Here is a 14,553-nt window from a genome sequence, read left to right on the forward strand (position 1 = left end):
TATTATTTCGATTATTTTTTTAAAACATATTTCTTAATCCTGTTTTTTATTCCATTGGGACATAATGTGCTTCTTCATGACTGGATTTATAAAAAAGGCAAAATGATCTGCAAAAAAAAAGTCTTAGTAATCTTAAAATTATTTTTAAATATTCTTATAATTAAGATTATTAGATATTAAATATTTAACGTTTTCACTTATGCAGTGTAAATGTATCTGTAAGTACATGTGTTTGTTAATGTTTATTGGTTTATGGTAGAAATATAATAATCAAATAAAAACACAATAATAATCATTAATATAATAGATATTATAGATAACAAAAACCAAACACACACAAGTCAGTTTTATACAAGCTTTATTTACAACTTGATTACCAACTGTACATTTTTGCAGCGTAGGAAGCACATTTTTCCCTCGAATTTCAAACTGAGCCACGGCGTATAATTCATCTAAATCAAACATCTTCTTCCTTTTTTTTAACATATATATAAACTAATGAGCAGGAACTTCCTCCACTGTATTACACAGAGCTTATGTACATACTGTATACAAGCAATATAAAACTTGGCAAATGGAAAGATTATTTGCTACTTCGACTAAACATAACATCTTCCTATGCATTAAAAAATACACACCAACCATAATACTTCAGAAAGTTGACCAAAATGTCATTGTTTTTTCTGCTTTTTCTGTAACAAGGGTTTGACCGAGGTGTAGATCTTCTCTTAATGGACGGTTGTGGATGTGAATTTTTCTTTTTAATTTCATTTTAAATAAGCTAACACTGCTGTCTAGTTCATACGTTGTGCACTCATCAATTCACAAACGCCCTTACAAATCTTACACTAAATAGATCTATATTTAAAAAAAAAATAAATCATGTTGTAACAGTACAAAATGGCGCTGTATTGCATAAAATGGACGTCATGACATGTAACAGCTGAGACAAAAGAAGCAGCAGAGAAAGTTTAAGGACTAATAACCAGCACACATTTTACTGTATTAGTCCATAGAGTTGTCATTCGATCTGAGGTAAAAATGCTTAATAAACCTGGACACGCCCCTTACTGCTCATCTGCAACACCACTGACTGCACAAATGACCTTTCTGTAGCACAGACGAACATATTAGTGGCCTAGACAGCTGATGACGTCATACTGACGGTCATCCTTCTTTGTCGTTTATGCAATGTAAACTTATTTAATAAAAAATGTAACATAACACAAAGAGTTAAGAGTTAGAGCACTCGAGCGTTCGTTATCTAGCCAAGTTAGCTAGCCAGTTTTCTCCGCTAGCTACTTTAGGCTGCTTTCATGCTTTTTTCCCCCCTAGAACTAGTGCTGGCCGGAGTGCCATATGTGCTTATTTTAAAAAAAAAAAAAAAAAAAAAAAAAAAAACACGGCTCACGTGATGTTCACTCTGTCACAATAACAACAATATTACAAATCCAAGCTAGTATCAGCTATGCAACTAACATAGCTAGATCGCTAGACGTAGTATTATCAGTAATAGATTAAGTAGGACCCAAAACATACTCAAGTTTTTTATTTAATTTATATTATATATTATTTATATTTTTTGATATATAAATATTTTTTGTAAAATTGGAATGTTGGAAATATTTAAATTCAACATGTCATAAATCTCAATATATTCTCTCACTAATAAGGCTCATTTTTTTCACCAATACTTTGTCCTCCATGTTGTTGTTTTTTTTCTTGCATGGCCCCCAAACAATCTGATTGGACAAGAGGTAAAAAAGCACTTGATGTAACTCTCTACTTTTTTTTTTTTTTTTTTAATTGGACTTTTTTTCAACTTTGAATGCTTTGCTTTGACCAAAAAAAACCATAGACGGCAGCACTTTTATTCTGCACTCCTGTAATTCTACGGGAGAGGAAAAGTGTGAAAGCAGCCTAAGCTTGATCAAATGGACTCATTTTTTAACAAAGATTAGTTAAGCAGAATTTGCTGAGAAAAAAATAATATTCTAGAGTCACATATGTTAAAGAATAAGACCTTTAAAACCTTTGGAAATAAATACTGGTCTTCTATGATCTGTTTTTCAGTGCTGCACTTCCTGTTGCTAGGTCTCTAATATGCACATCAATGAGTTATAGGCTTTCTATTTCTTTATTTCTCCTTAATGACCTTTTTTTTTTACCTCCTAATACTGTCTCTCGTCAGGAAGAAATGTAATGTAAATAACTTTTCTGCAAAGCAGCAACTCTGTGAGTTCGAGGAAAATGAAATTAAACACAGTGTTATGAAGGCCGAAGCTGTGCAGAGATGTTTTGTTCACAAGGGTCATAAAATAAAAAAAAAAAAAAAACACTTCATTCAAATTAAGAAGGGTCTAAGATTAAAAAAAAAATTATAATAAATATGCAAAAAAAAAAGGAGTTAATAACAATGTTTTGACCTAGAGACAGTTTGCCAGTCTGCTTCATATTCATACACAGTAACACTTATTACGCCACTCTCCAGTAACCTTCAGGCCCCGCCCACAGACAGTCGGTGACTGTTGCATGCTGGGATAGCGGAGGATCACAAACGCAACACAAGCATGCTGATGAAAGCGGACCCCGAGCGGGAGGTGTTAGTGTGTGTTGAGGTGTTATTAAGAGCAAAATCGGTCATGCAAGCAGCGCCATCATGCAGCCGCGCCGCCTCGACTGGCCGCTCATGCCTTTACATCACTGCGGAGGGAGGACACACAGAGACAGAGAGAGAGAGAGAGAGAGAGAGAGAGAGAGAGAGAGACAGGAGATGGACAGCTGTCAAACAAAATGACTGATTCATGATGATTCCTGAATGTTAATATTCGTTAGTGGACTCACAGACTGTTAGATTGTGTGTGTTTACTGATAAATGAAATGAAAAATAGGAAACCATACCAACATCAACAGCAAATCAATTTGTTGTGAAGCAGTAACATCTGCATTAACATGTGTTTATGTAAGGTAGTAAATTTCACATCTTGTTGCCTTCAACTGAATTAATTAGGTGAAAAAGTAAATTGGGGCGTAAACTGAAATTCCGTGTGCACTTTTCCATTACAATCCAGTGAACTCGGAAAGTTCCAAGTCGAATTTCCCAAATTCTGATCTAAACACGTTCCAGTGCTTCGGCTTGGAAAACACACGGATGCCCAGAGCGAGATTTGTATGGCAGGTCTCTGAATTTTATAAACATATAAAGATCATTTACATTAATTATTTCTGTGATATTAGTGATGAGAGATGATGTACAAGTTAGGGCAGCTGTCTTGTTTATCTTTACTCATAAAAATGATGTCACAGTGGTCTTAGCGCATAAAATTGGGCTGAAATCGAGAGAATTGTGTTACAAACCTAAAGCCGTTATAAGATCTTGTCACAACACAAAAAAAGCTAAAAATAAAGCTAATAATGCAAAGGGAATTCTGTTTACTATGGTTGACTGGGTGCCACCATACTGTTGTGAGATCTGATGTGTTTTTGTCAGAGATCTCAGGCTAGGTGGATGTTGCCCGAGTTTCCAACTGGGAGATCCACTGCACTTTTCCATGTCGGAGATTTTACGAGTTCCGAGAACAACGGATTGCTCTTTTCTTGTGGGAAAAAATAATCCAGATTTTTCAAGATTTTTCTCCCCAGACTTTGTTTTCTTGCTCATTTTAAAGGCCATTAATTGTATCGAAAAGAAGCAACATGAATTGTGACATTCATTAATGCAGATGATGTGAGCAATAAAACACTTGGGGGCATGCTGTTATAGGAAAATAATAAATTCAGGGCATCGTGCTACATTTCTAGTAAATTAACTGATTTAAGCAGCCACACAATAATAATGTACGATTGCTAATAATCTGCGTTAACAGGGGCATCATGCCACCATTTTGGTCAATAGCTCAATTAAAGGAGACTTGATGATTAATTCAGCGGAAAAATGTGCAGCTGATTTAAGCTAATCGTGTGCGTTTTGATTACTCACTACAGACTCCTTGCTCTTTTCAATGATCCAGACTTTTTATGTTTTCCTGCTCATTTCCTGCTCAAGCTTATCAATTAGATCAAAAAGGCACAACTCGTGGTCAACTGCGAGGAGTATTAATGCAGAAGGAATAAACCACTTGCAGGTGTGCTCTTATCAGGAAATAATAATTAATTAGTAATTGCATTGTGCAATTATTTCTACTAAATCAGTCACTTTAAAACAATTTAATTAATTAGGTGTAAAATGGGAAATTGAGCTGAGGTGAAATGAAGCTGGCTGTGTGCTCTCGGATTACTTGCTACAGGGTTTAATGTAGAGAATAAGAGAATAAATAAAAAACAAACATATTTAGAACCGAAGTGTTCTGAGTTTCTACTACGTTCTTCATAATATAAGCAAAGCCGTTATTCGTATATTTTATTAATTTCATTAAGCAAGGCTCTTATTATTATATTTTATTAATTTCTTTGAGCAAGGATATTATTATTATTATTATTATTATTATTATTATTATTATTATCCTTGAGCAAGGACCTTATTATTTAATTAATTTTCTTGATCAAGGCCCTTAATGTCCTTAAAGTTGCTTTGGATTTGAGTAAATGTAAATTTTCACAAAATTTCAAACAAACAAACAAACAAAAAAAAACCCTTTACACACTTTGCACACTTTTCCAGGTTTGAAAACAAGCATCTTTTTACATTATTTTCCCCCACAAACTGTCCAGACCTTCACAAGAACTACTGTAAATGTTATATGCAATATAAAGTAACAATGTTTAATATGCTGCTAGTTTGTGGGTTAGCGTGTTTATTGTGCTTACTAGAAAACAGAACGAAACTTAGTGATGAGGTACGAGTCAGTTTGGAGTGACTTCTGAAATACGTCTAAACTGCATTTGTGATTAAAAAAAAAATAGTTATTGCAAGAGAATCCTCTCTGATCAGACCCTGTAGAGACCCATGACTGGACTAGGTAGTAACGAATACACACCTGCTTTAATGAAGTGTGCTGTTATGGGATGAGTTGAACAACGTGCATTAATCAGGGAACAAAATGTGCAGAAAATGAAGAGGAAATTTCTACACTAAATAGAAATAACAAATCGACAGAATCAGAGAAGTGTGTCTGAGACCCTTAAGCTGAGGCAAATGAAGGCGTGGCAAACGGGATGTCGTGGAGGTCACGGAGGCTGAAGAATCAAACCAAAAACAAACAAACAACACTTTTTCCACCAACAAGGTGTCGAGTCTCAGCCCCAAAATTGTTGCAGCACTGAAACTGCGAGGACTTGAGGACTGCTAGCATTATTTTATCACCATGACAACTTAACTTATTAACAAGTTATTTATATTATACATATATATCCATCCACCATTAACATAAGATTGAAAATAAAACCGCAACAATGAATCCATGGTTTGTGCTAGTGAACTGATTGAGAGCTACGCTGCAAACTGAACACTCCGAATAAACAATTATAACCAATAAAAAAATCTCATATTTCATATTTTTCATCAATAAATAACTTTCTCTTCATCTATGCTGAAAGATCTGCCTTTGAATGGTCAAATGTGTGCTCAGATCTTGAAATTCAACCTATAAAATCCAACATCATTATTATTTTTAATGCCGCTTATTAGTAAATACACCCCTTCTTTATGTAATACACTGGTTTCAAACTTTTTTGGCAAATGACTTCAAATGGACATTATGAATTTTGACCACCCAACATTTTTTATCGCCGATTTAGAATTTATAGCTCTAGTTTCAATAAATGTTTTTCGGCATATGTTTGTGTTCTTGACGTCTTTACTCACTCCGAGCGACTAGTGGCAGTAGACAGACGAGGAAATTCGTCCATTTTTATTGCACATACCGTACATTATTAATTTAAATGTGGCTTGATTGAAAGTATATAATATTCGTTTGTAAAATAAACAAATAAAACAAAAGAGAACCCCTGATATAATAGTTCCTGAACGGGTGGCGTCGTTTCTTGAATAAAATTTTGCACCGTGGTGGTGGAAAAGTGTTAAAGCTACAAAAGCGACGATATCATTGCTACAGCATGGAGGAAATTTAAAGCCCTGTCTACGTGAAAACGTTTCTTTACTAATCACTTTAACAATCACGAAAAAAGCAACTTCACTCCTATTACCACTTTCTTAAAAAGAAAAAAAAAATTGTCAAAAACACAATACAAAATAATGTGTTTTTTTTTAAGTTCAATGCATAGATATAACCTCTAGAATATTTTTGAAAGAAAAAAAAAAAAAAAAAAAAAAACTGCATGACGAGAGGAAAGTATCAACATACAGGTACGTACAAAATGAGGCAGAGCTTTTAAATGCTCATAGTCCCTCTGTGGTCATTTTGGACATGAGTGTCAGAGTGCTGATCTAGGATCAGCTTGTTTTGGATTCAAACAAATACTGCACCGGTATATGGATGAAAATGAGCTGATCGCAGATCAGCATTCCAAACTAAGGCCTTACTGATGGGGTTTTAAGCAGAGACACATCACTTTAAGCTTTTTTCCCCCCTTATTTATGGAGAACTGCATACTGCATCTTAAAATCTTAAGACGTCGGAATGAAGAAAAAAAAAAAAAAAACCTGGGCGCCATTTTATGTAACAGTCCACAGTTCAAAATCTCAGAATCAGACTACTTTACTTCCTGGATTTAAGAAGGAGTGCACATAATAAACACTGCAGCAGGAAGCGATCTCTGAAAACCGCTTTCAAATAATAAGCACTGTAAAAGTCAAGGTTGCTCCGAGAGCAAGCTTTCACTCCTTTACATCATCATAACCCCCAAAACACACTTGCATCTCTACTTAAAATCCCCCGGGGTTTTATTTTCACGAAAAGGGAGAATTTAGTGGGACTGTAAACAAGATTCAGTTCAGACACCCTGTGATGACGTTCAGCTGGGAGAAGAAGAAAGGGAGAAGGAGGAAGAGTGAGAAACAGCCGTGGGGAAAGAGACAGGCGTCCTGTTTGACCACAGTGTTGCCGTGGTGATGCTGGGGAGTCTACCTGGCTGTGGCGGGCTGCACGTGGCCTGGATACGAGCGCCGTGTGCTGGTGGCCTGCCTCTGACGTGCCAGGAACGACTGACCTGATCCTGTGCTGGCTAAACGGTCCTCCGCTGCCTTCTTCTGGAGAGCCATGCCCTGATAGAGAGACAGAGAGAGAGAGAGAGAGATTAGTAACACAACACAATTCATGAGGCCAACTTTTTTTTTTTTTTTTTTAAAGACATTAACTGACAAAGACCATACCACAACCAAGTCACCAGTCCTATAAATAACACAAGTGGGCACCAACAGTGGCACCAATGGGCACAGAGACCACACCTCCTCTTCATTAGGATTGGGAGATATAGAGGCCAAACCTCCATCACTGTGATTAACAGGTACAGAGGCCACACCTCCTTCAAGGTGACTGACAGACACCACACCTTTTTCAGTGGGATTGATCTGTAAAAAGGCCACACCTCCTTCGCAGTGCCTGACAGGTAAAAGGGCCATGCCTTCTTCACTGGAACTAACAGGTACAGAGGCCACGCCTCCTTCAATAAAACAGGTCAAGAAGCAACTGTTCCTCTTCACTGGGATTGACAAGTAAAAAGGCCACGCCTCCTTCATTAGGACTGACAGGTACAGATACCAACTTCACTGGGACTGACAGGTACAGAGGCCACGCCTCCTCCACTGTGACAGCAAAGCAAAGCCTCTCATTCACTTCCTACGAGCACATTGTGGGAGAAAGAACGGCACCCCATACCTGCTGTTTTAAAATGGAGTAGCCACGTCATAAATACTGACACCAGTGTACTGAATCAGATGTGTTTACACCCCTAAGCAATGAGTCCAATCTTTTATGAAATAGTACTGGAGAGCCCATTAAAGTATTTTTTGTTTGCTGTCAAAATCTAGCAAGGACAGAGGAACCTTCAACCGTAAAGAAAAAGGTGGTGGATTATGGATTTTCTAGTTTATTACATACATAAACACACTCCTGATGTTTTAAATGTGTATTCTGACATTGCTAGAAGCTTGTCAGTAGCACAACGGTGCCATCTAGAGGACAAAATTCTCTAGCACTTTCAACCTTATTTACTACAGAGTACTATACTAAGAGTTCAGCTAGAATGCTTTTACTCAATACTAAGGTTTAATGAATAACTGACTAATATACGCTTTTGGTTACCAGTGACGTACATACGTACACCACCACCTTCTGACCAATCAGATTTGAGAATTCGATATCGCTGTTGTGGTATAACACACACACACTCACCATATTGTACCAGGCAGATACAATCAGTTTCTCCTCGTGATCTCGCTGAGACTTCGCCTTGTCGTACTCTTTCTGTAAATACACACAGCACACACATCACTGTTAACATGCGAGCTGTTGAGAGAGACTGTATGTGTGTGTGTGTGTGTGTGTGGGTGTGTGTGTGGGGATGTGTACCTCCAGTGAGTGCAGCATTCTCTCTTTCTCCTGTAGCTGGTTCTTCAGGGCCTGAACCTCAGGAGCTGAACCCTGGTTCTGTTTGGGGTCCAAAGTCCGAATGACCTGAACACACACACACACACACACACACACACACACAAACACAATCAACACATGACACACACACACAAACGCCTTACAAAAACCTCACACAGTATACACTCCAGGCAGTGTGTCTTACACTCTTTGCTTTCTCCAGATATTTCTTATATCTCTCTTCCATCTGCTTCATCTCGTCATCCTTCTTCTTCAGAGCCTCCTCCAGTTCCTCAATCCTCTGAGCTAAAAGCAGACAAGATGTAAAACATCTGGAGGAATCGTGTCTGGATGCGACATTTTACGAAAAGTCTGTGACAATTGTGTAATTGTCTGACTTTCTGTAATTCTGTGTGTTTATATTCGACTTTATGAGTTTACAGATAATTTTTTTCATGCTTTTTTTTTTTCCATATGTTGTAGTTGCAACTCATAAAACTCATTAAACGGTTTGTTTTCAGCTTCCATTCCTTGAAAAACTACATTACTAAAATGCTCAGGCCTGGAAATACAGCACAGAAGGTGTGAAGTCCATGATTTGTGATTTATAACTGCATATGAGGAGTAATATGAGTAACATAAGGATTGTACTTGTAAGGAATAACACGTGGCGGTGTGCTGTTTTAGGAAAATAATCAACAATAGGGTGGTGTGTTGAAGCAGAGTTACTGTTACCACCCTGAAGTTGATTATTTTCCTATAACAGCATGTCCCGGAGTGTACTATTCTATTTATCCTACAGCTAATTTGCCAATGATTAAACATTTTATTTATTAAAAGAACTACACATATACTTTTTATCCATTATTGTTACATGTAAGGTTACTTCATGTTATCAGGTACGTTGTATCAGTTATAAAAAGTCGTTTACTCTCTTAAGGTGAATAGGGTTAGGGTTAACAAAACAAAAAAAAAAAAAGCTTGTCATGCTACAGACACTCGTCCATCCTGAAGACTTTCCCATGGTGGAAAACGTACTGAGTGTTGTAAAGCACTAAAAATCAAACAATTAATCAAGAGTGCTTGTGGTATAAATGAAATACATGCCACAATCCCAGTTTTTTATGGATTTGTGACTGACAGCCAATACATGCCAAGAGAACAAAATCATTTGAAGCTTAATTTTATTGCGTAAAAATGGCTTAAAATGTGGTTTTCATCGTAATCCCACAACGAGAAATATCTGATGAATTTGACTTTATTCAAGATTTTTTTCCCTGACATTTTACTCAGATTATAGAGTTAAAGATCTAACTTGAAAATGTCACCTATTTGTGTAAAATCCTGCAGAACTCACCACTCGCGTTATATTTGGGCTCCAGGTCTTCGATGATGGCGCTCTTTTTCTGCAGCTCGTTGGATGCGTCCCTCAATTTCTCTCTAAATCATAGAGAGCAAGAAGAGAGGATGAAAAGAAACGCTTTCCAAAACCGTGTTAAGTGACAGAAAAGCGTGCCAAATGTAACTTTCTATTACTCACAAATGTTCCTCGCACTTCCGCTTCAGTAGAACCGACTGCAAGAGACAGAAGTGCACAGTTAGACACACACACACACACACACACACACACACACACACACACACACACACACACACACACACACACACACACACACACACAGAGTGATGATTTTTAACTACGCAGCTCCCTCTAGTGGAGCTGAAACACATTATCACACCCAATTACAGAGGATAATGATCTTATACAGTATTGTTACATGCTGTTGAATGCATTGGCCAACAGGGGGCAGCACAGAGCACAGAGCACATTCTCATTCATGTGACCCCACTGTGCACAATTCCCTGCAGTTTCAGCAGCATCGACTTGACTATTCCAGATCATCGACTGTAACGATGTGCCCGGAGAGCGACAGACCATAAACCATTCCCAACTGAAAAAAAAAAAAGCTGATACTGCATTTCATTTTGTTTATTTTCCAAATCTAATGGGCTTTTCGATTTCTCTGGATTGGTCGTGCAGAAGCTGGCAAAAAGCTGTCACATAAACCTCGTCTTCACTCATTAGCATTAGTTAGCTAATGAATAGGCACCCAGTCATGTAGCCGTGAATCGATCTGTGAAATGGATTCCCGTTGCTCATCTCTCTCTCTCTCTCTCTCTCTCTCTTTAAATAAACCAATTAAAAGCTCCAGTCAGCAAAAAAAAGAGCATCACTTAAAATTCTGGTTTTATCTATAATCAGAGTGGAACTATCACAAGAAGCAGAAGAGAGAGGTTGTAATAAGACGTGACTGGAATAAACACGTCCTCTTTTGAAAACGTCAACTTGATGACGCCATCTTCTTACGCATTTTTATCATACAGCAGTGTACAACTCAGTAGCCGAGCACCCGGGACAAGTTCATTTTCTTATTCATGCAAGTATGTTCATCTTTAACTTGGTGTGTATGAATGTATGTCTCCTTTAACTTGGTGTGTATGAATGTATGTTTAAAAGTAATGCACCTCATGCTGTTACTACAGCAAGTACGTCCGAATCCTACCGCCTGCTGCACTACACACATCGGCCTGAGTGTGAGCTGGTTGATGGTAGAACGAACTTTACTTTTTATATCCGGGGTGCACCGGTGACTGTCTTTTAAAAATCTGGAATATGCCAGTATGAGGAAAAACTGATGAAACTGAGCCATAGTCGTTACATAACTCTCCTGCAGGCTCAATGCGTATGATACGTCACCTCGTACGTAGTTAAACGCATTGAGAGAGATTTTTAAAAAAGCTGTCCAGACTCAAATGTTTATGCTTACATCATGTGGACAGAACACCACAACTCAAACACGATGTGCTAACTGACAAACTTTTTGGATGAGAATAATAGTATGGTTATAGAAATTTGTCCTCTCTCCAAAAATTTATACACTCATTCAGTTAGCTACCATTCGTTTAGCTACCATCCATTTAGCTACCATTCGTTTAGCTACCATTCGTTTAGCTACCATTCGTTTAACCAATTGGATTTCCAGGCAACCAAAACACAGGACTGGGCAGCACACTGGAGCATCATCTTGTCCACTGGACTTGCTAATGAATTTATGATTTATAGTCTTCTACAATAATAATAATAACAGTAGCTTGTTGAATGTTAAAATTTCCAAAAGTTGGATATGGAAATGCCAATGTGCCTAATGCTTCCTGACTGGAGCTTGAAACAGTAAACACTCATCATGCAGCTGCTCTATGGGTGTGTCTTAGCATCAGCATGCTTGCTGCACCACGAAGCAAGAGACAGAGGAAAAGAGCAACAAAGTGGCTGCATGCTGTACTTACAATCGCCTGAGGAAGGAGTGAGTGTGAGAGAGAGAAAAGAGGGCTCGAGTTGAGACAGGCCTGTCCGCAATAAGAGAGAGGGAGAGAGAGAGAGAGGGGGTGGAATGGATGAAGTCAAGAGAGAACCAAATTAAAGGACGAAGAGAGACGCTCATGGAGGGACAGATGACCTTTAACCTCTAAACAGAATGAACAGCGAAGCCAACGGCATGATACGCTCAAATGGTGTCATAAGCCGAACTGAGAACTTTACGATGTCACTGTTTGCATACGTTTATGTATTTAAACGCAAAATATAACCAAATATAACTTTCGAGTAGTTCAAACCTTTTAAAATCTACTTGTAGTCAACCTAGCGTAAGTACTGAAACAGATTTCCTACCATTTTACAGCTAAATATGTAGCTTCATACATACAATTTATAGCATCCTTCTTATAATATTATCATTCTTAAATTCTGCTAAATTGTGCTATTATATTGTGCATTAGGTTATACTCTATGTAGTGAGCATGTACAGTATAGTGAATATGATGAAAAAACTTTTCTACACATAGATCATGATATCTCAGAAAAGCCCACCGTGGCATAATATCATATCGTCATATTGCCATATTGTGAACGCTCACTCTGTTTATAAATTAAATTACAGGCTCACTGACATTCAAATTTAAATTCAAACTAAAATTCAGATGTAAGTGTTTTATACACACATGCAGAGTACGTTTAAAAAAAAAAAAAGCAAAGTGACTGTGTTAGTGATGGAGAGAAAACAAATCAGGTGAGTAACGATGCAAACAATCAGCAGCTACTGAGCGACTTCTAGATGAAACACACGCTTCTCTTGTTAAAGAGGGATTAAAGTGAAATGTCTGCTAAGATTTAGTTTTGGAAGGTGAGAGAGACGGAGTGACTCCGTTGGACTTGAACAAATGCGCTGTACATTACTATTAAATAATCTTTTGCAGCCAATTCCATCACTTCAGTCAAGTCAGTGAAAGGTCTGACGGAGCGATGGAAAGTCCATCACGCCATAGAGCAGCTGAAAGCACTCTGGAAAAGACGGACTCACAGGACAACAGGACGCTTGGTGATTTCCTGAGAAATGTGAAACATCAGGAGTGTTACTCACATCGTCTGCTTTCGAGCCCTGCTCCTGTAAACTCTTCTGCAGCTCCTCCACCTGACTCTGACCAGCCAAAAGCCTCTGATTCACCAACCTGAGAGAGAGCGCGAGAGAGAGGGGGGGAGAGAGAGAGAGAAATAGAAAGATCACGTATTGTAGATATTGTACGAAAGCAGCGCAGCTCCATGATTTGATCCCGAGCTCGGGTTAGTGTCCGTCTAGAGTTTTGCATCTTCGCCCAATGTCCCTCTGTGTTCTCCAGCTTCCTCACACCTCACAACATGTCAGAAGCTAAATGCATCACGAAAATGTCTTTACATACAGTAACAAATATAACATATGGAGTATTTATTTTATTCCTATGTACTGTTATGTATTTATTGTGTTTTGTTGCACTAGGAATGGTACAATGACTGCTGTAACAATTGTCCTTGTTTACCGGTGTGTGTGTGTGTGTGTGTGTGTGTGTGTGTGTGTGTGTGTGTGTGTGTGTGTGTGTGTGTGTGTGTGTGTGTGTGTGTGTGAGAGAGAGAGAGAGAGAGAGAGAGAGAGAGAGAGAGAGAGAGAGAGAGAGAGAGAGAGAGAGAGAGAAACCTGTTCTCCGTCTCCAGCTCGTTCTTCCTGGCGTTTGCGTCCTCCAGCAGACTCTTGAGAAGCGCGATCTGCTCGTTGTCCGATCCCTCCTGATTCAGCTTCAGCATCTTGTTCTCATGCTGCAGACGGATCAATCGCTCCCTACACACACACACACACACACACACACACACACACACACACACACACACACACAGTATGAACACCTTTCTTAGTTGTATGCAAGTGTATATGGAGCACAAGTTTGGATTAATCAGCAAGCATGCACACTTATTGTGTAAACTTGTAGAAGTCATAAAGTGTGTGTGTATGTGTGTGTGTGTGTGTGTGTGTGTGTTTCTGGTATAAGGAGAATCAATAGGGTGGAACATACCGGATCTCTGGGGTCACAATTTCTGCCGCAAGTGAATCCGAGGCCTCGCTGCTGCCCAGTGGAACCAGACCTACTGACACACACACACACAAACACACACATTAAATATGGCAAATACACACACACACACACACACACACACACACACTCCACACCATTCATGTCCACCTGTAATGCAGCATAATTTATTGTAAACTGTTTCGGACCTGAGGTGAGCTGACCCTCCTGGGCCTGAACACACCGCAGCTCCTCGATCGTCTCCTTCAGAGAGTCGCGCTCCGTCCTCATCCGCTGCAGAGACACACACACACAAATATATTCACATACTCAAATACACACACACACACACACACACACTTCACCATTACCACGTTTACATTACAAACCCTATCTTAAATGTATCCTTACCCAAGACTTAAGAATATTAATGAGGAAAACGTGTAACTGTAAAAGTGACACATTCAAGAGTTATTACATCATAACACACAAGAGCCAATCATGTTCCTGAATGCAAATGCAGGCTCTCTAACATTTAGTTCTGTAATGTTCTCTTTTTTCTGCTCTCTAATGACATTTAGTTCTGTAATGTTCTCCTTTTTCTGGTCTCTAATATCATTTTTGTTCTGTA

General features: G+C 38.5%; 1 protein-coding gene across 6 annotated transcripts in view; it reads right to left on the reverse strand.

The window, feature by feature from the left end:
• Nucleotides 1–341: 341 nt before the first annotated feature.
• Nucleotides 342–14,553, reverse strand: part of hook3 (hook microtubule-tethering protein 3) — a 35,879-nt gene continuing 21,667 nt past the window's right edge. For 2 of the 6 annotated variants that reach the window (XM_053230350.1, XM_053230354.1), the window contains 12 exons: nucleotides 14,132–14,216; nucleotides 13,926–13,998; nucleotides 13,553–13,693; nucleotides 12,965–13,052; nucleotides 11,835–11,894; nucleotides 10,027–10,061; nucleotides 9,844–9,926; nucleotides 8,692–8,792; nucleotides 8,469–8,573; nucleotides 8,292–8,363; nucleotides 7,026–7,162; nucleotides 342–2,703 (listed from right to left, as the gene is read on the reverse strand). In XM_053230350.1, the coding sequence (XP_053086325.1) occupies nucleotides 2,688–2,703; nucleotides 7,026–7,162; nucleotides 8,292–8,363; nucleotides 8,469–8,573; nucleotides 8,692–8,792; nucleotides 9,844–9,926; nucleotides 10,027–10,061; nucleotides 11,835–11,894; nucleotides 12,965–13,052; nucleotides 13,553–13,693; nucleotides 13,926–13,998; nucleotides 14,132–14,216 (996 nt within the window). In that variant the 3' untranslated portion in view covers nucleotides 342–2,687. The remainder of the gene's footprint in view (nucleotides 2,704–7,025; nucleotides 7,163–8,291; nucleotides 8,364–8,468; nucleotides 8,574–8,691; nucleotides 8,793–9,843; nucleotides 9,927–10,026; nucleotides 10,062–11,834; nucleotides 11,895–12,964; nucleotides 13,053–13,552; nucleotides 13,694–13,925; nucleotides 13,999–14,131; nucleotides 14,217–14,553) is intronic. The other 4 variants (XM_053230352.1, XM_034300612.2, XM_053230351.1 and 1 more) reach the window with 3 other exon arrangements.

Source organism: Pangasianodon hypophthalmus, chromosome 27 (genome assembly GCF_027358585.1).
Source record: "Pangasianodon hypophthalmus isolate fPanHyp1 chromosome 27, fPanHyp1.pri, whole genome shotgun sequence".
NCBI lineage: Eukaryota > Metazoa > Chordata > Actinopteri > Siluriformes > Pangasiidae > Pangasianodon > Pangasianodon hypophthalmus.